Source organism: Aplidium turbinatum, chromosome 16 (genome assembly GCF_918807975.1).
Source record: "Aplidium turbinatum chromosome 16, kaAplTurb1.1, whole genome shotgun sequence".
NCBI classification, from domain to species: domain Eukaryota; kingdom Metazoa; phylum Chordata; class Ascidiacea; order Aplousobranchia; family Polyclinidae; genus Aplidium; species Aplidium turbinatum.
In genome coordinates, this window is record NC_137487.1 from 12,244,133 (window position 1) to 12,272,125 (window position 27,993).

The following is a 27,993-nucleotide window of genomic DNA, read 5'->3' on the forward strand; positions in this document are numbered from 1 at the left end:
CTCTAGAAGTATGCGAAACTACCAGGAACAACCTATCATGGCGTTGTCAGTGCAAGGATAAAGATTTAAAACTAAAACCAAACAATGGCCGTCGACATTTCAAGCGCTGGGGCCTTGAAATGAAAACTGTTTACCCTCGGCTATATGACAATTTTTGTATTTTTCTGGAACATCAGAGTTGAAAGCATTTATTGTTGTGTGAATTTCTTTGCTTTAAGTCCAACTTTTGTCATTTTTTTTTTTAATGTAGGACCGCAATGCACAACATGCCTAAGAAGTCAATAAACAATAAAAGAAAGAGTAAGAACGTAGGCTACCAAGAATGTAAGATCGGAATAAAAAATAGTAGGCCGAGTAGGCTATGCTTATTCCTGCCCTGGCAGTTTTGCATAGCCTACTTGAAAACATTTTTTGAATCAATGACACGGGCGTGGTAAATGGTAAGCAAAGACACTTAATGGTAAGTTGATCACGTTATTGTCAAAGTGCAGTGAATTTACGATAATAAAGACATTAGCAATAAAAATGTGTAATTTTTTGTTTTAATTTTGCATTCTTAGAAAGGAATGACTGTTTACAAATCTACGATGAATGCGCAACAAAGAACGTGGTTACTCAGTGGGCAACGATTTTTTAATACTTTGGTGTAACCCGACCTGGAATTAATCCCAGTTCTTTTCGTCACAAAAAAGGATTCACTTAACCAATCGGTCGCTGACAGTCATTGTCAAAGAATAGCCTTCAGTCTCTTCGATTTCTGAAGGCAAGTTGTGTAAAACGCAAAGACCATCGCACTCATATCGACATTTTGGTTTATAAGTTATTACAATTTTCTTGTAGTTGTTAAAACCTTCTATGAGCCCCCTCAGTGGGGTTGTCAGAACATGCGTCTAGGCTATAAGGTGTAGACAGAAAAAGTAGCCTAATATTCGTACAGGAACAATGTTTGCATTTTGTGATCTAATTATGAAAAGACGCAATGTCTAGACAGATTGCTGGCAAATTGACCTGTCAAATCACATAAGGTAGGCTATGTTGAAATGCTATGACAAAAGCTTTTGCTATCCAACCGAAAATGATCAACACAATGAAAAAAAACAACTTCAAACTTGATGTTGTTTCGCAACAGTGCAAAGGTAGCCTATGTATTTCTTTAATAAACAAATGGTAGAGAGAAGTCGTAGGGCGAGGGAAATGTTAGTTTCACTTTTTCTTCGTGTCTACTGAGGTCATTTAGCTGTAGCGAAATTCTTGTCGACAAAGATTGACGTCATTAACAAATTTCATTTCAGACAGCGCATTAATTCCGTGTATTCACATAGGCTATGCAAATGTCTCCAGTTCCACGAAAAGATTGCACTAACGCTTGAAGTTCCAGAGACCTTTTTGAGGAAGTTGCTTCTTCGGTATCATAAAGCTCATGTAAGGTAAAACAAAACAAAAATATTTACACAACCTACGTGACATGAGCAATTACAAAATCTTCCACAATATAAAAGATAGCGAGCACAGGCAAAACTTGTTACAATAAAATGTTTAACCTTGGCGTCTGGTGACAGCTTGTTCTAGATAGGTTAAAAGTCAAATTTTTCAAGACTTTTAATGAAAAAAATTGACTTGTTTTAAATAAGCATTTTTTATGATGTGCCTAATATTTCAATTATATGATTTTTTTCAATTGTTCTTCAGATAAGCTATTATCAAATCTTGAGAAAATCTGTAGGTGCGACTTGAAAAATCTTTAAAAAATGCGCTCGATTCTATTCACTGCTTTCATCCTTTTTATATTGGTGTTAAAATCTGAAGGTGAGTAAAACCTTTTTTTTGGGTGCAAAAATATTTAAACCCTTAAAAATTCAGTAGCCTAATTATACAGTAACCCATTTTTAAAATTGTTATGACAAAACTTATTGTTTCATTTTTTGTTAATATTTTATTGTTGCTATTGTTGATTGAAAGATAAATTTTTGTAATGCTTTAGGATATCGATTGTTTTTAGAATAACACGGAAAGTCTACTTGAGAGCAGCCAGTTTTATGTGTTGTTATATTTCATGTTATTATGCTGCGTCTCCGACGAAAGGTGTTCGTGGCAACCACATATTAAAAATTCCAGTTCCGCTTTTGTCATCAATCCCATAAATATCTCAGAAATAGTTTAAGTTAAACTGATTTTAGATAGTTGATTCAATACTTCATTTGCTTCTTTCAGAATCAGATTTACTCAAAGAATATCCGCCATATGACGGTTTCTTTAATAATGGAAATAATCCGGCATGGGGCGCTATAGGTAAGTTAATTGTAACATACAAAATGCTAATTGATTGTCATATCTCACATTGGTAGATCGCAGATACTACTTTATGCAAACCAACCATTCGAAAACGAAATATGAACAAAAAGGTAATGTTTAGATTAAATTTATTTCAGACATAGACGCTTGTAAGCACTCACAGCAGCAATAGCTTCAAGTTGTAGGCCTATAGTCTTTACAAAAACTTATCTAGTCTTATCGACGTTTTATATCTTAATACTTTTGCTTGTAGTAGTACGGTAGCCTGCTACATAGCCTAGTGTGACGTTTCTTCTAAGATAACCTTTAAACCTAAAATCTAAGGTTATTGATTTTAACGATAGATTTAGTTTAAAATTTCTTAAACTTTAGTTGTGAAAAGATTTTAAAATTTTTAATTTAAGAACCAACCCTGCAACATCAAATTCTCAGTTCATTGGTTCATGTGACCTTTGATACATGAACTAAGATAGATAAATGAACATACATGAACTAAGCCTTTCCTGAAGTATTTTCATTAGATATTCTGTGAGCTGCAATTTACACAAAGTAATTTAATTCCTTTTTTGGTGCAGTGCGCTATCATCATTGTCTGATTTTATAATTTTGTTTTGTTTTACCCAACCAGTTATACAATCGCCTACGTAAAAGTAAAGCGAAAACTATAGCCTATCTACGCTTCAATTAATTGAACATTGTTAAACTACCGATATGCTAACTCTACCAGAAAAAGTGCTACCGGTACCATTCATTTCAATTACAGTAAATAAACTTTTGTTTAACTGAGCCAATATAATGTTTAAAAATACAGAATAGCCTATTATTTACTTCTGTTATGAGTGGACTTCATTTTCACAGAAAAATATTAAGCAAAAATCAGAATATGACCCATACAATCTGATAACACTAAGAGCGAGAATACAGCACTCTCAACATTGAATGACATCTGTAGCTATATACAGTACAAGACAAAGAGAAAGCGCCGGTCGACGGTCGTAGGCTTAAACCTTTTGCGACATGTTTCAATCTCACCCTTCCGTACAAACAAGTTCTCCACTAAAATTTATACGCCTAAATTTTTTGTTCGGATTTAATGTTTTTTTACGCAATAAAAGCACAGTTTAGGATACATTTTGTACTTTATTATGGCAAAAATAGGCTAGGATATGCTTAAAATATCTTTGTAACACAAACCAGTTCTGTTGACGCAAATACACATTGGATTATGCAAACATACGCTGCCTTGCCATCTTCACATATAAAATTAATTTGTTTGGCTTTTTTCTGCAAAAGTGTAAGTCAACCTTGGTTTTTGAGTAGTTTAATGTCGTTAATTGTTTTAAAGTTTGACATACATTTCAACCAGATTCGAGATCTAAATTTTGAATATCTTAGACCTTTATAAAGACCAGTTAACCTTTACAATTTTCTTTTTCAGGCATTCAACTAGCTTAAAATCAATTAATTTAAGCAGTCTATTTCGGGCTAAATAAACTTTCTTTTAGGCACTACAATTTGCTTTGTCGTATAAACGAGTATACAAAGTAAACTAACTTTTCGTTTTATTTAACCTCAAAAACGTAATTCCAAGAAAAACTTTGAACTCGTAAATTGCGAAACAGGCTTCACTTTGCTACATTGCCAAATAATGAGAGCGTCGTTGGCTTGATAAGTAACTAGTTCCTTTTTGCTCCAAAATTAGAAGCACGCTTATGCGAAGCGCTCAAAAAAAGGTGCAAAGCTTTGCTATTTGTCTTATCAAAGTTACTTCAGTTCAACATACACGCGTGCAAACACAAGAAACTTAAACCCTAGCGCAGAACCATCATTAGAATAGAAACTTGTTCGAAATAATGTCTTAAAAATTTATCAGAAAGAAGCATTCAAACTTTTCATTTCATAGATGCATAATAATCAGCTTTATTAATATGAGCATAATATCTTGTTGTTTGTTCGTGGTTAGGCTACTTGTTGTGTGCTGTACTTCGGGCAAACCTGATATTTTCTATGGTCCAAACAGCATGGTTTTCATTATTTCAATGCTTGCAGACGTGGCGTCAAAGTAACAAAAGCTGATTTGCTTGCTTAGCTTTGTTTCCCGGTACCTAATAATATAAAATTAAACAAACTTTGAGTTTACAATTCCGCAAAAGTCCCAAATTCGTGGAAATGTATTCATGTTTGCGTTGACGCTGAATATGACATTCGCAGAAACAAGTGTTTCAAAAGAAACAAAACCTTCTAATTAAATTTACAAGTTATCAACGGTTTTGTCTGCAATGATGTTTGAGGCAAGGGCGCGGGCAGTCTCAATGGCAATGCTCCCACAATAAAATTCTTTGCGACTTTACTACGTACGTGCAAGTTTGTCAGTTCGGATTACTCGTGATTTGCAAATAAGGTTCCAGTGAGCCTGCTCAAACAAAATATTGCAATGAAGCTGCAATCTTGCCAAACCTACTCTGTAAACTGTTACAACTTTCGTTTCCACTAATTAGCAAACATTTAAAGATAAAGAACATGAAGGTTTATGAATTGTTTTTGAATTAAAGACCTGATATTTGAAAAACACAACAACCTTTGGCTACCTGTAATAAATTTAATTTTGAATGCAACAAAGGTCTGTAAACTGCTGGGCGGGCATTTATCCAGGATGTTTTGGCTAAACGTTTGCTGCCATACTTACAAAACTTTAATAAAACATACCTTTCCAGTTAGATAGTCATCAATTTGGTTTGAAAGTGGCAGAACAATTCCAATACGTGTGAGAGCTTCCGGATACAAGGTGTATAGTCAGAAGTCCCGCTCAAGAAATTAGGCTATGAATCTGGATTTCGCACCAGCTAAAATTTACTCTGATACAAAATCTTAAACCATCGCACTTCACAAATCACGAGTATGTTCATTACTGGGTGTTTTTTGTACAGTAAAACAAACAAATAGAATAAATATTGATTTGGGCTTTGTGAGCCGAGCATCACAGACAATGTACTTTATAGGTCCATATGACTGCAGACAAAGCACCACCATTTCAACATTACACATGTCTTTTCCACGTATTAAACATCCGTTTTTTTGTTTCTACCGCTTTGTGGGTTTATTTGCGAAGTTACATCATGCTATAAAAATAAATAAAACCCGGTTAAACTTTTGTTTGCATTTCAGACACTCCGCTGACAAGGCGCGTTTCGTCCGCTTACCACGATGGTGTGTCGGCTCCTTCAGGGTTCAACAGACCCAATTCCAGAGATATCAGCAATAATATTATGCAGGGCGAAAGTGGAATCCCATCCATCAACAACAAAACAGTTTTGTTTGTCTTGTTCGGTAAACAATAGTAATGATTGTTGTTTGTTGTGAAAAGAAGGCATAACCTTTCCCGGTTTCCCCGGTATTCACTCCACATACTTTAAGTCATGACGTAAGACTTTTGCATGACGTTTAAGAGCAAACTAAACATTAGTTTATTCAAGTCAAGTCGGCAAAAACAGGTTTCCATCGTTGTTAAGAAACCATCACTTTTCGTGGGGTGGTACCATATACGCGAGTTTGTTTTTCGACTAAAATTTTTATCTGGTTTTCTTATCTTCCATTCTTTCAAAACATGAAACGCTTTGATAGAATGCAACTGAACTACCGGCTATACGTATCAACCGGTAGGCTATCAATGATTGCAATCGTGCAGTCAATAACGACGGCCCACCAACACCGCCATATTAGTTCGATAACCGGTGTATTTTGCTTTGTGTGTAATTCATCCATTTGCCTTTGTTTCATGAGATATATTTATGACGTGGCTTAGGTTAAAATGGCTAATAAAAATTTTCGAGATTGGGCATTTCTAGAATTTTTACCCTGCAATCTCGGAGTTCAAAAAAACCTATAACCACAAACTAAAATTTTGTTTAGTCTTACTGCAAAATACCTGATATTTGTTTTGCATTGAAGTAATTTCTTTAGAGCAGTTTTTTTTTTGTTTGAATGCGAAAATCCAACAATTTCGTCATCAAACTTTAGGGCCGAAAACTCCAAGAGAGTGTGTGGTGTAGCCTATGTGTTATGGTTTTTGAAGATTTATCACATTGCCCAGGCATAAACTTACGACAAAATGACTTAAATTAAAAAAAAATGCCCAAGGTCTTGGGACTTTTAGATCAGGCTTTTCTGTAATCTCTACCCTGATTGCAATTCGTTTCGAATTTTGAACTCCGATCATTAAAGTGATTAAACAGAACAGAACTATGCAAAAACTTCAAAAAAGATTCATAGGTCTGCTATGAGGTTAAATCAACTATTTGTATTAAAAGTATCAAGCTTTTGCTCTGGCACTCATCATCATTTAATCTTGTGCAGGAAAACACATCTTTAACGAAATTGTGGATGTGACAAGGGCTGGATGTTCACCTGAATACTTTAACATTCCTGTGCCCCCAAATGATCTATTTGACCCACATGGAAAAGGAAACGTGGAGATTCCATACGAAAGATCTCGATACGATGCTGGCAACTCTGGATATTCCCCAAATAGTCCGCGGCAGCAGTTGAACGAAGCAACGTCCTTCTTAGACGGAAGCAGCATATACGGAAATCAAAAATCATGGAGTAATGCATTAAGGCTTTTGAAGAAAGAATGCCCTGGTAGAACAAAAACTTCCCATTTATTTTCAAGCCAAGTAAGTGTGAGCTTGTACGGTAAAACCATATAGGTTATTCACTTTAATAGATCAATATTATATTCAGGATGCTAAAAAATTGTTTACTAGCCTATACCTTTGAACCTGATTTTGCAAATCTTGAGGTAACACTTAACAATAAAGAACAAAGCACGAAGGAAAATCTTAAACACTGACAGATAGAATTTAGGCCAAAGTGCCGTGTCACTTAAACGTTGCTTGATACTCTTTCTAGAACAATCCAAGTGATTGCAGAGGAGAACTAGCGTCTGAGAATGATGAAGGTAATTTTCCGTTAAGGAATACCATTGGACTTCCTATGCAAAACAGATGTGATCCTCGAGATCACGTGACAAAGTCGTCGAAACAATATTTCAGTAAGTATGTGGAACAGGTTAAGAAATATCTATTTTCGTGATGTACCTGTAGATTTAGGAATGCTGAAGAAACTAAAGCATGAAACTAGGAAATAAAGTGAAGGGTGGGCTGTAATTTTTGTAACCCAGCAAATTGTAGTCACACGTAGGTTTGTGCGGTTAACACATAGAAATCAGAAGTTCCGCAAACCAGAAAAAATAACTACTACAACAATCGGAAACTTCACTCTGTCAATCTCGGTGACCGGGCCTGCGTCAGTGATTCAAAGTCTCTACAAGTATGCGAAACTGCCAGGAATAAGCTTTGCAAGAAGCTTTCCCAGTCGGAGGATAAAGATTCAATCAATCAATCAATGAACTCTGAGGAAAAGAATGACTCTGTTCAATCTTTTACTTGAAAATATCAAGCCTGTTACTGATGCATTTGCAGTAAATATTGCAGTATTTTGTACTAACAAAACTTAGCGATGTAATACTTAATCTACAAGATACGTGCTTGAATTTACAAAATAAGATGTTATGAAAAGTAGCTTATATAAAGCACATTGTAACTGACAACTCTTATTAGCCGCTTTTTTGCCTACTTTGCGAATGCAGTGATAAACATGTTTTGTTATTTGTATGAGCGACCCTAAAGAAGGACACTTTAAAGATCACATTTTAATGGTTTTCTATAATGCTTTGTTGTCAAATCTTCGACTTGTTGTCTTGCACTACCTCTTACGACTTATTTTTAAAGATTTGCTGTTGTTTTTCATCTTTTGTGCCAACACGAGTTCATGCAGGTTTTTTCAGGAGCTTTTTTAAAAACTTGTTTTGCAGGGTTGGGAAATCGGCTTGGAAACGAAAATCCTTTTCTCTTAACCTTCGGAATAATCTGGTTTCGGCATCATAACTGGCTTGCACGACGTATAAGAGACCAACACTTGGAATGGTCGGACGAAAAAGTGTTCAATGAAGCAAGAATACGCAATGTTGCTACCTATCAGGTAACCCAGTGGTTCTCAAACTTTTTTTTGTTGCGACGCCTCTGGAAAAGTTTTCTGGACTTGCGGCGCACCAGCAAATAAAAGTAAATGAAGAAACTTATGATTAAAGTTTTGTTTATTGATACAACAACAAAAAGCAATGCATATTATTTAATGTAACGTGTGGGCTTGTTTGTTTTCACAAAGTTCATTGAATCTTGAGAGAATTTTTGAAATTGCCACCAGCATTTCTCTTTCACTGTTTATTCGTGATCGATATTTGGTTTTATCAGCGCCAAGGCAGAAAATTTTGCTTCACATAAATACGACGTAGCGAATGGGATAATAATTCGCAGTGCTTTCTTTCACCAAACCTGGATAGTGGATAATCGTCATTCATTGAATCCAAAAATTTACCGGATTTCCTACTATGAAAGGATCACGAATCCATTCGTAGTTTGAAAAATTTTCCGGGAAGTATTTTGCAAATTTCGACTCGAGCTTGGACAAATGTAAATAAATATGCTTCGCAAATTTGAAGAGAAAAAAACGCACTTGCAACCTCAACTCTTCACTATTTTCAAACTGAAATAACACCAAGGAAAATGATTCAGAGTTTCCAATTTTTTTTTTGAAGGATAGACATCCAATACTACGTTAGGGTATCAGCAGTGGCAATTTTTTTAGTTAATTGCGGTGTAGGCTAATCGGCTAAGTGCATTGGACACATGTGTCCCAGCGGTCCTCAAAGGGTTAACCTCATTTTTATAATCATAAACTGAGTTCAGCCAAGAAACGGAACTATTTTGCGACGCCCTTGGAAAAGTGAAACGACGCACCAGGGCGTCGCGACGCACAGTTTGAGAACTACTGAGGTAACCAATAGCAAATGTCGTCTACAATAGCCTACGACAATCTAGCGTTTAACAACTGTACATTCAAAGCCATTCGAAATTTGCAGACGTTCAACCCTCGCAATACAGCGAACAAAAGACGGAAAATCTTTTACTAAGCCTAACTACATAATTATTACAAAACGACCGTGTCTATTGGCGCTTCTATCTTTTCCAGACCACTGCTATGTTTGGCATACATTATTTTTCGTTGTGATGGTCAGACATAAAAACAAACTGAACTGTAGGCTATCTTGAAATTACCTTGAAAAACTTTCTTCCATAAAAATTTACATTTCAGAAATAAATATTTGATAAAGTCGTAGCGGTTTTGCGTGACATTATCGCACGCTATCATCAGACGTCTCAATGTATTGTAACGTCAAAATTGTTTCGATTTTCATCAAAGTATTCACTATACTCATGGTTCAACAATTCTTCTTGTATCTCAAAAACAATTAAGCTGAATTTTTTTTTCAAGGAGGTATAAAACAGCAGTTTTTCCAAAATATATGTATAATCAAAGGATTTTCACTACTTTTAGAATATTGTTTTGTATGAATGGCTGCCGATTCTGCTTGGAAAATGTTCATCTTCGCCAACAAAAGTTTGTACAGACCTTCACAAATACTCAGGTGCGCCATTTCTGTTCACATGTTTACCTGTGTAAGTTATTTGATTTCGTGTTGGCTCCTGGCCTTGCTCAAGTTTCAAATGATGACGCAGCTTAGTTCATTGGGCTACATTTCATGTTACACTTTGGACAACTATACAACAAACAACCTGTATTAGTTGCATAACCTTTTGTGGTAAATTTATCAAGCAACCTTTACTTTTCAGGCTATCGGCCAAGTCAGCCTGTGAGTGTGTCAAACGTCTTTCAAAGTGCAGCTATGCAATACATAGACACTCTAGTGCCGCCAGGTGTCTTCATTAGAAGTTCTTTTCACACGTGAGTGTAAAGCACGGGTTGTGAGATCAAGCATCTTATATTTCTTGAACGAATGCAATTGCATTTAATCAGAGTATCAAAAATTATTAAGCTGCTAAAAATACAGTCGCTTTGTTTTGATAAAGTATTTTTTCGAGTTAGAAAGTTTAATTAACTGTTTTCAGTAAGTTAACAAATGAGACATCAAAATCTAAAAGCTTCATAATTTTTTAGTGGTAGTGGATCCTGTACGTTTTACAACATGACAAAGGCGACTGCTGGTAGTAACGAGGATCTTCAATCAAAACATCAAGGAAAGCCAGCCCTTCGCCTCGCAAACACATATTGGAACCCCAATGTGAGTAAACTCAGGCTAGGGTAGCCTGCATTTTTTGTGATTTTTTAGCGTGGTGCTAATAACCGCGATCATGTATTGATTACGTAGAATCAACGACTTCTTATAGTTATCTTTAATGAGCAGGAAGCGGTTGAAGAACATGGCACTCACAAATTGTTGATGGGTATGGCCAGTCAGATTGCTGAAAAAGAAGATAACATAATTACTTCGGACATCAAAGATTACTACTTTGGATCGAAGACGTTCTCTAGAACTGATGGAGTGGCAATTGCAATTCAGGTTCGTCGTTGTTCTTGCAACATGCTTTCACGTTTTAACACGTTAGTTCTGAGCTGGCAAGTAATAATATTTATCAATTGAAATGGAATTAACAATAGCTGATTATTACGATGTTGGTTAAGTGTAACCGGTTTACGTAGGGAACATATGTTGCGTTGAAAGAAGCACCAGAAACTGATGAAATAAAGCTTAAAAATGACTGTTGATCTTTTATCTTCTGCTTTTTTGACGTGCAGAAAGGTAGAGATCATGGACTTCCAGATTACAACACAGCTCGCAAAGAGATGGGGCTAACACCGATAAGAAGCTTTGAAGAAATAAACCCCATTCTTTTCGATAAGAATACAACGAGTGGTATCAAGGTAAATTTATAGTTAACAAATTGGTGGCGTTCTTATGTTCACACTAATGGGTAAAGCATAGTGATTGGGTCCAACTAATTCCAGCAGGATAACGAACGTATAGCTTTGGAGTGAATGTCATATCAGTGACTGATGCTGTGTTTATGGTTCAAACCCCTCGCAATTAGTTAAGCATGTTCAACTGAAAAATTGAGTGAGGCTTTTTCTGTTCCACACCAAATATTCGTTCAATCTATTAATTAATATACCGTAGCCAAAAATTATAATTTTTTAAAAAGTTACTTTACTGTGTTTACAAGTTTCGTATTTGTAGCTTCTTCGAAACATGAAGTTAATCCACAATAATGGTTCGTTGGAGGATATTGATATTTACACTGGAGGGATGTTGGAAACAGCAAATGGAAATTTAGGAGAGTTGTTTCGTGCAGTCATTGTAGAGCAATTTAGCAACATCAGAGACGGAGATAGATTTTGGTTTGAAAATGTAAAAAACGGGTAAGTTCTTGAACTTCTATAAGATAAACAAATTGGGTTTAAGAACTACTTGAATTATAAAAAAGTTTTTGAGAAACAACAGCCTCAGATTTTGCAAAGTAGGTCTATAGCAAACCATTTGTTAAAGGATATCGTATAGGCCAGCAGTGTGACGAAATCAATCAGGTTACAAAATACAACTTTTGTACGAGATGGTGCATTGACCGTTAAACCACAAAAGTTTAGCAATCACCCAAATTTGTATCTGAAATGCTCTTACAATCCGTTCTTTAATTGTACTTGAACAGTTTTTAACGATTTCATAAAAATCTAATAGGCTACTCTTTCAAATAAATAAATCAACCAACTTTTAACGCCTCAACGTGTTGAGATAATTTTTGTAAAACCATAACTATGGTTTTACAAAAATTTAGTCGGCAGCCGTGGCCGAGTGGTTAGCGCGTTGGGCTCGCAGTCGAGAGCCTGCATGTTCGACTCCAGCCACGCGCACTTGCTGTTGTTTCTCTGGGCAAGAAACTTAACGATAATTGCCTCTACCCAGTGATCGATTTCGAGTAATGGGTAGTACCAAATTTAAGTCATAAGTAAAGTAGACAACCGGAAAACAGACATTGCCGTCGGCTGCAGCGTGGGTCAGGTGTATGTCGGAAGGCGTACACCGATGCATAGCGCTCAAGTCCGCTTTCCCGCAATGCAGGATAAAGATAAACAAACAAACAAACTATGTCTATGTCATACCATAATTTTTAAAATTGATCGTCTTGTTTTAGGCTATTTACTGAAAACGAACGATCAGAAATTTACAATGGTACCATCAGAGATGTTATCTTAAGAACAAATCCCAGCATGAACCCGAATCAAGATATACAAGACAATCCTTTCCAATGGAATAACCAAAGTAAGAAAAGCAATTAGTCTACAATGAAAACACTTTTTCTTCCATTCTTTTAAGTTTTCGTTAGTCTCTGTAAAATGTAGAGCGAAACTGGTATCTTTAGCAGATGAAATGACTTATCAGCAAAGTTAAAATATTCGAAAGCTACGTTTTTAGATATTTTTTTATTTGAACAGTTGACGACAAGCTTTTTTGTGCGCAACCTTTCCAACTAAAAGAATCAGACATGGAGTCATGCATTCCTCTGAACACATACGATTCATTTGAGAATGATGATGTGTCTTTCGTCGTAGTGTTTGCATCCCTTGGCTGCTTTATATTCGGTAAGAAAAGAAGTTGGTTGACTTATACAGTAGTTAAACTTAATATTTTATTTAACCTTACTTTCAGTGACAAAAGCATGATTGTTCTTTGCAAGAATTTATCTGATGTTCAGAAAATATTACAAAAACGAAACTTTTTTCATCTTCAGTGCTATGTCGGGTTAAATAGTTAAGTAGGCTGTGGGTTATCTAGTCTAGATCAGTTGTCATTAGATCGGGGGCCCCTCGTGCAAACAAAATTTTCGCGTTTATGGCCCGAAAATCCACCTCTACGTCTACAGTAGCATTAATCCAGCACTGCACTGCACAGCATTTTGCAGAAACTTCAAAGACTAAAAGAGAAAAAAATAATAACACAAAATCACATTTTGTCCACGTAGGGGGGCCCTTCAAAACTCGGGGGGGCCGGGGCACCTGCACCCTCTGCCCCCCCTAAATCCGTGCCTGCATACACTACACTGTTTAAACTTGTACGCCGCACTTCCTTAGTCTGTAAAAAGTAAATGTAAATGGGCAGTTAAATAAAGCGTATATTTCAAAACCAGTTAGTAATTCAGTGAAGGATGATAAATAAAATGATTAAACTGAACAGCACAAGTAGCCTACATTGCAAACAAAAATTAAAACTACCACACTACCCTTTGTAAAGGCCAGCATCAGTGGCACAAACCCATGTAAGTACAAAACTTAAAGACTTTCTTTTTCCGTAAAAAAATGTAGCCTACCATCTATGGTTCAATCCATTCTACCCAAAATAAAGTATTTCTTAATTCATCGATATCATTTACTCTCTAAGATCAATTTTTATGGTGATTTTTGATTGAAATTCATCAAAGAAATGTTAAACATTCTGTTGTGTTCAATTGCTCGTGTTTTGACAGCTACGATTGGAGTGATGTATTCGATTGGCCGTTTAAGTTTGTACTTGCGGGTAAAGAATGATCAGTCCAAAAATCCAAGCAACAATGCTGACACCTCTGCTACAAGAGCAACTGAAATTACAGGAGATGAACATTTTCAACAAGTCGAAGTGAGATATTTATTAATATTTGGGGTAATAAAGTACTCAGTTGCGCCTCTATGCGGCTGCATCAACACTGTCTAATTTGTAAAGCGCTGAAGAGCAACGTATTCTGCGATGGGTAGCCGACAGAGCTATATAAAACACGCATTATTCAATTGCTATATTTAACACGAAATACTGATAGGAGTAAATACAAAATTGAGTCTGTTCAATCAATTGCACTTGAAATTAACAAACTGCAAAACATTAGAGATCAAAACTCATATCAATGTTTTGGGTTTGATTTCAAAATCGTGTTTGGATCCTATTAACTTTCTGAAAGAGAGGTATTAAGGTAAACTTTTGTTAAAAAAATTCGATAACCGAGCATATTTTTACAGATTGAAGTCCGTCCTGAAGGGATTCTTGTTGTAAAATGTAAAAACGGACAAAGAAGATTTGAAATGAAAGAAAATGCCAAGATTTTCTTGAGCAACAACCGTTCGAAAAACAAAATGTTTATTCGGCCGCAGAAATCAACATATGATTTGGTTGGTACTCCATATTTAAATCAAATAAAAACTAGTGAAAGATAACAAAGTGCAATTGGCGTAATTTGTATTTCCACATTAATGCCAGGCCATGGGAAACGTGTTTTTAAACGAAATATTATTCCTGAAAACTTCAAGGGTGTATTGGATGTTTTGAGTAGGTCTATATGGTTGCAAAGTAAGTTATAAAAGAAACGATAAAAACATGATATTGATTTAAATAAATGACTTAAACTTTATTTACTTTCTTTTCATTTACAGTACTTCTCATTTCCCTGCTTCAAACGTAGAGACAAATTTATTGCCAAATTGAGGGGTTGTTGGAAAACTACTGCTTTTCAACTTACTTGGATAACAGAACATGAACTGATACAAATTGTCCGTAAAAAAGACGAAAGAGACGAAACGCTGAAAACGTTTTTCAAGACCGCATTAGAAAGAGTAAGATTTGTTGAAAGCAAACAGTTTTGGTCTGTGATTAGGCTGATTTCTACACTTGTAAATTTTTTTTAACAATACATAATTATTTACTGTGCTAGATAAGCAAATTTTCAGACTTTTTTTGTAATTTTTGGCAAACTTATTATTCTTATGAACCAGTCGGGGACTCTAGCTTGCAGGTGAGCAGTTTTCCTTTCCAGGACTAATTCAAGCAATCATCCAACCAACTTTCCTCTGCTGTGATAAACGTCATTGAACAATGCAATTGAAATAAATAATCATCACTGACATGCCTGGTGGCAAATGTACTTAAGGTTACAACAATTTGCCTATTTTATCTGAACACCCTTGTCTCGTACTCTTACTAGCAAAATTTGTCCCTACACCACAACTACACGGGGGGAGTTAGGTAATCGCCCTTCCCCACAATTTTTTATCTTTTTAAAAAAAAAATCTTTTAACAGGGCCTACTATTACAACGTTTTAATGACATTGCATTACATGCTGAATGGCGGTTCATACATGTTTGGTTGCATTTAGTAGCTGCTTTATTTTTAAACAAACTTTTATTTCAAACATTAAAGTATTTGTGAAGAAGGGAGCGTTCTTCCTGGCTATCAGCACAAGGCTGAGTACTCACTAGTAAGTTACAGCAAGCAATTGCGATTCGCCAACCATGACGGTGTAGTTCTACGCTAACCATCCAATCAACTGTATGTTTCTCGGCAGCCGATTGTAGCAAGAATTGACACTGTGTGTCGGTGTCTATCGCTGTCAATTCTTGCTACAATCGGCTGCCGAGAAACATTACAGTATTTGAGTATTAGCTCCCCCTCTCCCCACAGTTGCTTTTGCACCCTTGAATTTTCTGTCTAGCTACGTCATTGCCCTAAAATAAAAATGGTAGAACTTTAACTAAGTTGGTTAACAGTGAGCTACTACGAAATATAATGAATTTAATCTATTTTAGGTCATGCAAAGTGAACAAAATCTGCAGTCATCCGCTGACTATTTCCAAGAACAGGAGATTTTTGCAGATGTCAGATTATCTCGGCAGGAACTGGCAGACTACCTTAAGCTGAGAGTAAACAGCACATTCCTACAACAATTGTTCAAAGTTGCAAAGACGGACAACGAAGACCATATAACTTTTCGTGAATTTCTAAACATTGCTGTCATGCTCAAGAAAGGTACGGCCCCGAATTTTTTTAATAAAACGCCGCTACAGCAGCGCTTTTCAACCTTTAAAACAACGGGTCCCACTTAATTATTTGGCAAAACTTTATCCGTATACACCACGTAAATTACAGTACTTAGTTTATAGCTATTTATTTTCCCTATTTGTAGAATAACAGCAATAATAATGTGTTAAATCCTCACACGCCAAATCGTCCAAAGCCAAACCTGACTTGAAGACAAAATCAATGCTCGGATACGAGCTGGAGCCGAGGACGATAATAATGTTATGATTTTATTGATTGTCGCTCTGCAACTGCTAAGAGTTTTTTAGCGACAAGGCTCATGTTTTAATTTTGTATCAGATTTAAGATATCATCGCATTATTACCCGACTTATTCTCACTACCGTACGTTGTACAAGAAAGAACAAAATCGGTTCCGTTTTTAATGTCTTTGGTATGACCTGACCCAGTAGCGTAGCCAGAAATTTTGAAAGGGGGGGTTTTGACCACCCAGCGGCGGGGGGTCTGGGGGGCCTCCCCCAAAAAATTTTGAAAAATTACTTTGAATTTGGTGCATTCTGAGAGCATTTTCAACAAAAATGTGGTTACGAATATTCCTGTAAAATGGTGCAGTCAGGTAGCATAGCAAAAGGATAAGATCATGTTTTCTTCGGCATTTTTCGGAAATAAAGCTAAGTCTCTGTGTTTTCTTGTTGCCAATTCCTGGCTGAGATGTTTGAATGTTTGGTATTGGCAAAACTCGCTCTTTTAATGCAATTTTGTTTAAAACTAGGCAATTTTTTTTTAAACTGAAAGCATCATTCTCAGTATCGTGACGTCACACGCGTGCCAAAGGGGGGGTTGTAACCCCCAAAACCCCCCCTTGGCTACGCCACTGACCCGACCTGCAATCGATCTCAGATCTGCCAGCGTTAAAGCCAAAGGTGAAACCGCTCGGCCACTGAGCTAGTAGGGATTAGGGAATAACAATGAAAGAGAAAAGACAAAAAGTCGTGCAGCTAAGCGATATTTATATCGATTGCTTTATCTGCTCAGAAAGCAAAATCCGTCATTTTTACATTGACTCAACTTCTGTAGACGTTGAATCAATGTAAACATGACGGATTTTGCTGTTTGGGTGATTTAAACTTTGACTTAGTTCACTCACTAGTGCTCTAGGTTAGCAGGCCTGGGGCGCTTTAATAAAAGTAAAAGAATTTTTGCTTCATGAGCAACAACTAGAAGGATTATCCAGAGAGTAAAATTCGTCATTTTTACATTGATTCAACTTTTGTAGACGTTGATTCAATGTAAAAATGAGGGATTTTGCTGTTTGGGTGAATTAAACTTTGACTTAGTTCACTCACTAGTGCTCTAGGTTAGCAGGCCTGGGGCACTTTAATAAAATTAAAAAATTTTTACTTCATGAGCAACAACAACTAGAAGGATTATCCAGAGAGTAAAATCCGTCATTTTTACATTGACTCAACTTCTGCAGACGTTGAATCAATGTAAAAATGAGGGATTTTGCTTTTTGGGTGATTTAAACTTTGACTTAGTTCACTCACTAGTGCTCTAGGTTAGCAGGCCTGGGGCACTTTAATAAACGTAAAAGAATTTTTGCTTTATTAGCAACAACGAGAATGGTAACTCAGAAAGAAAAATCCGTCATTTTCACATTGATTCAACTTTTGTAGACGTTGAATCAATGTAAACATGACGGATTTTGCTGTTTGGGTGATTTAAACTTTGACTTAGTTCACTCACTAGTGCTCTAGGTTAGCAGGCCTGGGGCGCTTTAATAAAAGTAAAAGAATTTTTGCTTCATGAGCAACAACAACTAGAAGGATTATCCAGAGAGTAAAATCCGTCATTTTTACATTGATTCAACTTTTGTAGACGTTGAATCAATGTAAAAATGAGGGATTTTGCGGTTTGGGTGATTTAAACTTTGACTTAGTTCACTCACTAGTGCTCTAGGTCAGCATGCCTAGGGCACTTTAAGAAAAGTGAAATAATTTTTGCTTCAGCAACAACAACGAGAGTGGACCAGCTCAGTGGCCGAGTGGTTTCGCCTTCTGCTCTGGTGTTGGTAGATCTAAGATCGATTCCAGGTCGGGTCAAACCGAAGACTTTAAAAACGGTACCGATTGTGTTCTATCCTGCATAGCGCAGTGAGAATGAGTCGGGTAATAATGTGATAACATCGTAAACCTGATATAAATTAAAAATGAGCCATGTCGCTAAAAGACCTTAGCTGTTGTAGAGCGACAATAAATAAAACCATAACATCATTATTATTAACAACGAGAATGATTACTCAGAAAAAAAAATCCGTTATTTTCACATTGATTCAACTTCTGCAGACGTTGAATCAATGTAAAAACGACGGATTTTCCGGTTTGGGTGAATTAAACTTTGACTTACTTCACTCACTACTGCTCTAGGTCAGCAGGAGAGTCTTAAAAAGCAATGATAAAATAAATTTAACGAAATATATGGCAAGTAACTTTAACTCTACAACAACATTACTTTTAACAACCAGGTGTTTTTAACAACGAATTTGGATCTCTTATGCCCATGTTTTGGATCTCTTATTATCATGTTTTAGATCTCCTAGGCACATACAATCTATCTCCATCAAATACAGTTATTACTCTTTAAAACCTCTACAGCCTGTTTAACCTCAATAAGGGGATCATCAGACAATCTTTATTCAAATAGAATAATTGATTTTATTTGAATAAGGACCTTCTGATGTAATGCCAATGTATGAACATACTTTGGATCTCCTACGAGGCGCTCAAGTTTGGATATCTGGAGCCCATGGTTTGAATTTCTCAAGTCCATGTTTGCATTTCCTATGAACTTGTTTTCGATTGTTATAGCACAAGTTTTGTCCAAGTGATGAGATGGCGCAGCAAATCAGGCGCTCGCTTTCAAATCATGCAATGCTGTTCCGGCACTTGACTTGACCTGGTTGTTGAAAAACACTGCTCACCTCTACCTAGGGTGGTAGTCTTATAACAGGTCAATTCCCGGTAAGATTCTAATGAATGCAATGACACAGTCAACCAATCAGAACACGTTTTAAGTGACTACCGTCCAGTGGTGATCCTTTTAGCACTCAGCCGGACAGTTAATTTTTTTTTTTTTTGAACTTTCTTTGGTAATTACAGAAGAGAAAAGAGTAATGACAGGAGTGGGAATCGAACTCACGTCATCGAAATGACTGCTACTGCCCTTTCTTTCACGTATACTTAAGTGCCCCAGGCCTGCTGACCTAGAGCAGTAGTGAGTGAACTAAGTCAAAGTTTAATTCACCCAAACAGAAAAAATCCGTCATCTTTACATTCATTCAACGTCTACAGAAGTTGAATCAATGTAAATATGACGGATTTTACTGTTTGAGTCAATTAAACTTTGACTTAGTTCACTCACTAGTGCTCTAGGTCAGCATGCCTGGGGCGCTTTAATAAACGTAAAAGAATTTTTGCTTCATCAGCAACAACAACGAGAAGGATTGCCGGTACCTAGAAAGCAAAATCCGTCATTTTTAATGTAAAAATTTGTAATGTCAACATCTTTAATGTAAAAATGACGGATTTTGCTGTCTGGGATTGGCTACATTAAGAGAATTCGCGTTTCTTCTTCAAACATCCAAGTACACTGAAGACTCGTTTGCTGATGAATGTTTCTGAAAATTTCAGACGGGTTAAGCACAATTGCTTGCTCCAACGCTTTTCGCATTAGATCACCAAATGCCTAATCAATAATACAACTCATTTTTCTCATTTTGATATCAACTAGTTCACTAAAGCCTTTTTCAGCCAAGTAGGTATAGTGAGATTTTGCACAGAACTTTGAGTGTTTGGATCGTCAGGTCTTTTAAAATCCATCAAGAGCTCCGACCCAAAGTTCAGCGTGTTTTTCACCAGTGAAAACGCCATTCCCCTCGTAAACTTGTTACAAAACAGCCACATACTTTTTTATGATGAAAACTTGAACGAGTAGCACACTTGTACATTATAAACCACTAAACCATAAAGCTGCATTCGAAAAGCAAAACTCGCCCAAACATCCTTCCGATTCAATACTAGTCATATTCTGCAGGAAAACCACAGAATTGGCAACTTTGTAATGAAGTCAACCACATCAACTGAATTAGCATAAATAAAAGGGATTCAAAGACACAATGCTATTGCTTACAATATCTCATTAGACTTATTTGAATTGTGGCACATTACAAAATGTAAAAATCATGGTAAATGTTCATCCGCACAACGTTTGTCATCCGCATTACATTTTTTTTTCATCCACTTAAGTGCGTACCATTCCACGGATTGCAAAGCATTGTACTTCAGTATAGCTTGTCATTTTTCAACCCAACATTCTTCTTGTTTATGTTTTAGAAGACCCAAAGAGAAAAATTCAATTAATGTTTGACATGTATGACGTAAACAAAACTGGTAGATTGAGTCCGGGTGACTTCAAAGCAATGGTCAAGTAAGTTCTTCACAAGAATTTCCTTTTCGTCATATGTTTTTATAAATTAAACGGTCTGCACTGTTTCACCGTCATTCATTTTTCATGCAAAGTAGCTTATTAGAAGAATCTGTAAAACTTCTACTAAACTAGCCTGCACATCACAGTATAGCATTCATATTCAATGCACCTTATGCAGAAAAAAAATGGAGTAACATCTTATGACAAGTGTTTTGGCTAAATGGTCTGCAACTAATTTTTCTTCTTTTATTAACTAACTATTGTTAATAGAAGAATAATGTTCCTTCATAGATCAATGGTTGAGTCTTTAAATCCTAAGCTGGACTTAGAAAACTTGAGCGGCGATATAGAAGACATGATGAAGTCCATGGGTTGTTTTAGCAAACTCGGCCTGACATTGCAAGATTTTAACGCCGTTTTACAAGAATATGAATCTCATCTTAGCAAAGCAACCATGGGATCTTCAGGTCTGTTAAGAATTAAATGTCAAATAAGTATTATTGTTTATTATTTAGCAGTTTCATGAAACTGTTCAAGCTTAAGGGAAAGACATAGGCTAACATATAAACGCCTATCTCCAATTTTAGGAAGCATAAAAAAGAAAAAGAAGACCACAAAAGTTGAACGATTTCAACAAAATGGGCAACATTTAAAAACATCACGGTAAGATAATCTTTCTGTAGCATGTATCCACACGATTCGAAAGAGACAGTGTGAAAACGGCTAGGCATATTAGCCTCTTCGGACAAATTAACATCGCTTGATTCTTGTCATCTAATCCTTTTAATGCTTGACGTTATTTACTTTGGGATTAAGCTGGCTATACATCTTTCAACTTGGTAAATGATTATAATTCGCTTGCGAACTCACGCCACCTTACACAGAATCTGATTTCAATTTCTCTGTGATAAATTTTGGAAACTTTTACAGTGTACAGATTGACTCTCAAAGAGCGGTACCAGAAACAATTAACTTTCACTTGGCATCCAGCAAATTTCAAAAATTTGTTCTGGCATGGGAAAGATACGTCGAATACAACTCTCTTGGAATCTTTTGGGTGTCTTTATACATGTGGATTACAATTGGAGTCTTCTTGTACGCTTTCTGTAAGTTTAACTGCATTTTTTAGTTTTTTTTTATTATTTGTAGCTTGTCAAGACTACTGAATCTTTACCTTATACCTTATAATAAAGACGAACGGAAATATTATTTCAAAAGATAATTTTCAGCTGTGCATCCGAGATGAATAGCAATAAAAACATTGTTAGAATTATTGAGCATCACCCAAAATTACTTTTTATAGTCCAAAACCTTCTTTAGTTGCTGCAGCATCCAACAAAGCATCAGGATTAAGCAGCATAACAGGTTATGCGGTGCCTGTTGCAAGAGGATCTGCGGGTGCTCTCATGTTCAACTTCTCAACCATTCTCCTGACCATGTGCCGCAATATCATTACTCTCCTCCGGGACACCAGACTTCACAGATATATCCCGTTTGACAAAGCAGTTACAATGCACAAAATAGTCGCTTGGATGGGCATATTCTTTTCCGGTAAGTCAATTAACGTCAATCACGATGAGTAGTGTCCTAAACATTTTAAACCAAGATTGTCAAACTCCGATATCAGTCTATATAGGAGCTACTGCACCCAACCACATTGGAATCAAAAGAAGCTGAATAAGGCCCTAACCGTTAAGCTATTACAGAGTAATTTACACACAATAGCTCACAGCTGTTTCTGATGAAAGTAGTCCATCTCATTTTGCTTGAAGTTAAGAAAACAATGGCATTTACGGTATTTTTTATAGCAGAGACTGTTCAAATAACATGTTTGTCAACGTGTTGAGAGAGCTATAGTACCGTATATTGTGTTATACAAGTTGGCGTGATCCTTTATATACATTTGGCATCATGTAGGAAGGGTGGAAACATATAGATCATATATGATACTTGAACCACCTGGTACATGACAGTAACTCCAGTATCAAACCAACTTAACCTTTTATCCTTTGATGATGCAGTTTAGCTTAAACTAACATATTTGTGTGATGTATGTAGAGGATACATAACAAAGATTTACATTTAGGTTACATTCTTCAACGTTGTATATTAAAAAAAACGTTTGAAACAGTTTCCATTTTTAATTTTCAGAAAAAATATTTTTCAGTTATCCACATTACTGCTCATGGAGTTAACTTCTATTCAGTTTCTACACAATCAGCATCCGACCTTTTGTGTATCTTCCGAGACTATTGGTTTCCGAGCGACTTCACTCCATCTTTTTTGTTTTGGTGCACGCAAACTATTACAGGAATCACTGGAGTTATATTGTCTATAATACTCATTATCATGTAAGTTGCAAAATCTTTGTTTGATCGGCTTCTCAAAAATAAAAATAAAAACATAACGTCAGTAAAGCAATAAACCATCTTGTTTGTTGTTAATTTCACTTTCAATTTCATCAGATGAACGTAGCAACTAGTGCTAGAAACGATAAGACACTTCACTTCTTAATAGCTGCTCCACTTTCGTTCTTCGGTTTCAATTTTGTGTTCCAGCTGATGCTACAAACTTACAATCATTGCTTTTACAAATAAACAGGATGAGACGCTCTACAGTCTGCATGCTTTCATTCTCTTTTCAATGATAAGAGGCTGTTCAAATGTCATATGATGCCCTTTGAAAGATGTCAAATCCGACATTTTGCGTAACATCACAAAAATGAAATTGAAGAACAAGAAAATGGTTTTAAATAATATTCGATCAGCCCTTATTAGGTTATTGGAGTAGCCTACCGGTAGTTAACTCACCGTCATTACAGACAGTTGTTTTTAATTAATTTAACACAGCAAAGTAGTTGCTTGTCAATGATTTATGGCACAATAATTTTCAGACACGATTGACATCTTTTACACGACTTTTGTTCACAGGTTTGTATTTGCAAGCAACTACGCTCGTCGTGTCATTCATAATTGGTTTCATTGGACTCATTTCTTCGGATACATTTTTGTTTACTTGTTTTGTTTCCTCCACGGGAGCGGAATGTTGATCCAAGTAAGTGAAAGACAAGTGAAGCTGCTGCAACACCTTAACCATTCGTAATAAATCGAAGTATATCGCAGTGGCCCATAGTTTAACTCCACTTCGTTTTGATACAAAGCATAAGCACTAGCATAGCAGGCCTACGCCATTTCTGCAATGCGGGGGGATTATAGCGTAAATTCGTTCTTAATTCTGAACATCTTTTATAGGATGTATTAAAAATACAGATAGTTTATCATAAATTGTTTTACATTAATTGAGTTGCTTTATGTGTTACGGTTAAACAAAATTTGATGCACCTTGTGTTTACACTGAAATCATTTTTGCAGAGCCCTTCTTTTTATCTGTACTTTGTCGGCCCAGCTACCCTGTACACTTTTGATAAGTTGTATAGCCTCAGCAGAATGACTAGAAAATTAACAGTTCGAAACGCCGAACTATTGCCTTCCAACGTAACGCACCTAGAGTTTCAAAGACCGCATGACTTTTCTTACAAAGCTGGCCAATGGGTAAGTGGCTTCACTAAAAGCTATTGTGGTTAATGCGCAAAGGAAGCTGAGTTACTGCCATCATTTTGGTACGTTCTCAGATGGCTACATAATGCGAAATAACCAGTGAGATATTTTTACATGGTTCATAATGCAACTTTTTTTCTTTGACAAAAACAGCTTGCCTATTTGGAATATTGTTCTTGATGTGACAAATGTTATAGGCCTATCAACCTTGCTTTGTACAGTACTATAATTAACCCAAGTTTTCTTTTACACATTCTCATCTGAAAGCTGTTGCTTTTGTAGGTACGCATTGCTTGTTTAGCTCAATCTCCCACTGAATATCATCCTTTTACCCTGACATCTGCTCCACATGAAAACACACTAACATTACACATCAGAGCTGTGGGGCCGTGGACTCAAAACCTCAGACGAATTTACGATAATGACAATTTATTAGGTTCACCTTACCCAAAGGTAAGCAATTGTACAGTTTCACTGGCTGGGTTTAAAAAAGAAATGATAGGCTAGTGATATTTCATGCCTCAACGAACTTTCTGCTAATTTTCTTGAGTTTTGTGACGGTAGTCTAAAAGAGAAGTCAATACATGTGAATTTAAATCTCCCTACAGCAGACCTAAGTGGAGTAGGAGATAATTTTTTGTATTTTTCTATTTTTTTTTTTCATTAAACGCCTTGCCTTGCAGATACTTCTGGACGGTCCATTCGGAGAAGGTCACCAGGACTGGTACAAGTATGACGTGTCTGTGCTAATCGGGGGTGGTATTGGAGTTACTCCTTTTGCTTCCATTCTTAAAGATCTAGTTAATACTCAGTTCAAAGTCGGAATGAATTGTAAAAAGGTAAAACGTTTTCATCAGTTTATAATGCACCAGATTGCGTTCTTGGCTGAGTTATTTTCTTTTTTAATCGTCAAAAGCCTTCGTATCCCCTTCTTTAGATATCCATGAGCCAGTGCTTTTTAACCAGTTGGATGGTACGCACATAAGCGGATGAAAAAAATTGTAATTCAGATGACAAACGTGTGCGGATGAAAATTTCCTTCCATTATTATTTTGTAGGCCTAATAGAGTATAGTAGGCTTAATAGGCAATACCGTTGTGTCTGATTCCCTCATGCCATTTCAATCTTTTCATCTGCGGATGACGTCGTCACAAGGTTGCCAGTTCCGTGGTTTTTCCTCCAAATTGGGTTAATTTTGATTAGGTATGACGAGAAAAATTGAGCAGTTGCGTGTTTTTTGGCTAGTTTTGCTTTGTGGTTACGGTTGTATGGTTTACAATTTAGAAGTGTGCTACAAGTATACACTAGAAATGAGGGTGTGACTGTTTGACAACACGTTAAGCGAGTTTGGTCAAAGCGGTTAATAATCTGTTTGATTTTGGTGGGAGCTCTTCATACATTTTAAAAAGACTTTGCAATTCAAGCACTTAAAGTTTTTATGCAAAATCCCACTACCCACTTAGCTGAAAAGAAGTTTATTGCAGTAGTTGATATCAAAAAAAAAAAAAAGTATCTTCTAATTAAGCACTTGATAACCTTATGCGGGAAGCTTTGAAGCAAGAAGTTGCGCCTAATTGTTAAAAATAATCAGCAGAAAATGAGCCAATAAACTTAAATGGTTAAACAAACAATGCCAATTCTGATGTAGCTTATAATAATTAATTTGCGTTGTTGCGGTCAATGAAACAAAATTTCTTTCACGTGTCTTCAAGTGCCAAAGAGCACTAGCGAGTGAAGTAAATCAGAGTTGAATTTAAATCAATCCATTGCAACTTAAGCTGTCGATTTAATAATCGATTAATTAAAAGTTTTAAATCAAAAAGTTTCGCCACTTGCGTTCTACCAGTCGTGCTCTACAGTCTAGAATGCGTAAATTGGACATCATCAACAATAAAAAAAACTCACTAATTTCCACAATCATGTCAATCACGAGAAGCATGTCCAACAAAAGACTACTTGTCCACACCAAAATAGAAAATCTAGTGACAATGACAAAGCTACATTCAAATGCAGCAACAATAAAATCAAAAGTTTTAACACTGTTCGTCCACACTAAAAGATTAAAATTCGGAATCAACAAAGTTTGCACAGAAGGTAAAGTCCAAGGAAAAAGAAAACGTGGCAGACAACCAAAACGATGGCAAGAAATGGACCGGTCTCAATTTGGTGATACTGGGCGAGTTAGCTCAAAATCGACAGGATTCAAAACAAGTAACCCATGTTGATGCGCAATATAGCCTACTGCAAGCGGAAATGGAGATTGATAATGACCAAAAATGTTAGGCTATTGAACAAACCCTTCTATTTTTATTCCACAAAGAGAGAAAACAAGTAGCTACAAACTAATTATTCTTGGTTTATGCGGAGGAAAACTTTGCGAAATGAAATAGTGCGTACCGTTGTTTTAAGGATTGAAAAGCACTGCTTCGGGCTATCGATGTCTACTGTAGTGTATTGATTCTGGCACAAATTTTGCTGCTTGGCTAACGATGTTGAATTGTTCAACAGTGAGCGTACTTTAGCGTTTCTCTATGTTTGTGAATTGTAGCCTATTACAACTGTGATGTAGGCTACGGTAAGCTCATTGTGTAGCCTTCTAATCTATTATAGAATCTGATTAGAAAATAAAGTTATTTTTCTCACTCTTTTACATAAAAACAACTGACTATGAAATTATATAAGCCTATCTTAACAATTAACCACAGCTTGAAAGTGACAAAACGTTCACACCAACCTCAAAACTGGAAAAACTATGATTATTATTTAGGTTTACTTCATGTGGATTACTCGCGATCAAAAGCAGTATGAATGGCTAACTGACATTATACAAGATGTTGAAAAAGAAGATTGCAACAATTTGTTCGAAGGCCACATCTTTATCACTCAATTTCGTGAACAGTTTGACTTGAGAACAACGATGCTGGTAATAGAGCAGGTTTTGTTGTGGTGAAACCCTTTTAAAAATAAAATAACAGAGTGTATTTTTAAAAAAATTGCCTAGGCCTATTACTTTTTAAGCATTCACTAGCAAGTCATTGAAATTATATATTTCAACAAATCTTTTTTCATTATTCAGTTCATTTGCGAGAATAAAGTTAAGAAACTTTCTGGAAAGTCGTTGTTCACTGGTTTGAAATCCGAAACCAATTTTGGGAGGCCAAAATTTAAAGAATTCTTTCAACAACTCATTGCCAAGCATTCGAAGGTAAAACAAAACTCTTAGGAACAAAATGGCTTAAATGAATAAACAAAAAGCAAATTAAGCTACTTTTTCTAAGTTAGTCATAAGCCATTTTTATAGACTGCTTCAGTTTTTGTAGTGACCACATAGATTAACAATAGGGATTTTAGATCATAGGGACGCAAATCTACACCTGTTTTCGACTTATCTGCAACACCAGAAGGGCTACACTTTTTTCTGATATACAAAATATTGTACTTTTATGCAATATATAGATGTGGTGAAGTTGGCTGTTAAGTAGCCTAATTAAAGCTGTTTTATTGTTGTTGAAAGTAAGCTTGTGGCGAGACGTAAAAATATTGTTAAAGTGGTATGATCCTTTTAGGGACATAGACCGTTCTCATGTTGCCGAAAAAGCGGAGCCGCGTGTCCAGCAATGCAATGTCTTTACCTAAGAATTGGTTTAGTTTTTAATTGTGTGCTTTACTTTGTCTATGATGTTTTACATAGCCTGCATTTTGTGGATAAAAAATCGTTTCGAGAACTTTATGTTCATATTATATTTCAGGTTAAACGGTTTGGAGTTTTCAGCTGTGGACCGCCACCAATGACAAATGGAGTTGAAAAAGTCTGTTCGAATCTCAACAGACAAAAGGGTCCAATGTTTTGTCATCATTTTGAAAATTTTTGATGCATATATTTGTTTTCCGCTAATTAAGTAGCTTATT

The 27,993-nt window shown here is 36.1% G+C and overlaps 1 protein-coding gene across 1 annotated transcript; it reads left to right on the forward strand.

The window, feature by feature from the left end:
• The first annotated feature begins 1,722 nt into the window (after positions 1–1,722).
• Positions 1,723–27,956, forward strand: LOC145785217 (dual oxidase 2-like). The gene is made up of 32 exons (XM_082596904.1): positions 1,723–1,806; positions 2,212–2,289; positions 5,458–5,619; positions 6,646–6,965; positions 7,201–7,342; positions 8,165–8,331; positions 9,748–9,838; positions 10,044–10,155; positions 10,369–10,492; positions 10,616–10,771; positions 11,008–11,133; positions 11,447–11,628; positions 12,399–12,526; positions 12,700–12,846; positions 13,728–13,876; positions 14,251–14,400; positions 14,662–14,841; positions 15,812–16,031; positions 16,359–16,364; positions 20,437–20,527; positions 20,819–20,994; positions 21,115–21,190; positions 21,458–21,633; positions 21,848–22,078; positions 22,695–22,878; positions 23,458–23,581; positions 23,899–24,078; positions 24,367–24,537; positions 24,768–24,923; positions 26,852–27,007; positions 27,161–27,289; positions 27,834–27,956. The coding sequence occupies exons 1-32, from the start codon at positions 1,749–1,751 to the stop codon at positions 27,954–27,956; spliced, it is 4,671 nt and encodes a 1,556-aa protein (XP_082453030.1). The 5' UTR covers positions 1,723–1,748.
• The last annotated feature ends 37 nt before the right edge of the window (positions 27,957–27,993 follow it).

Coding starts and splice junctions, on each gene's coding strand:
- LOC145785217 (XM_082596904.1), top strand. CDS start 1,749: ATGCGCTCGATTCTATTCACTGCTTTCATCCTTTTTATATTGGTGTTA. Junction 20,528..20,818: donor GACTTCAAAGCAATGGTCAA/GTAAGTTCTTCA, acceptor GTTCCTTCATAG/ATCAATGGTTGAGTCTTTAA. Junction 20,995..21,114: donor AGCAACCATGGGATCTTCAG/GTCTGTTAAGAA, acceptor CTCCAATTTTAG/GAAGCATAAAAAAGAAAAAG.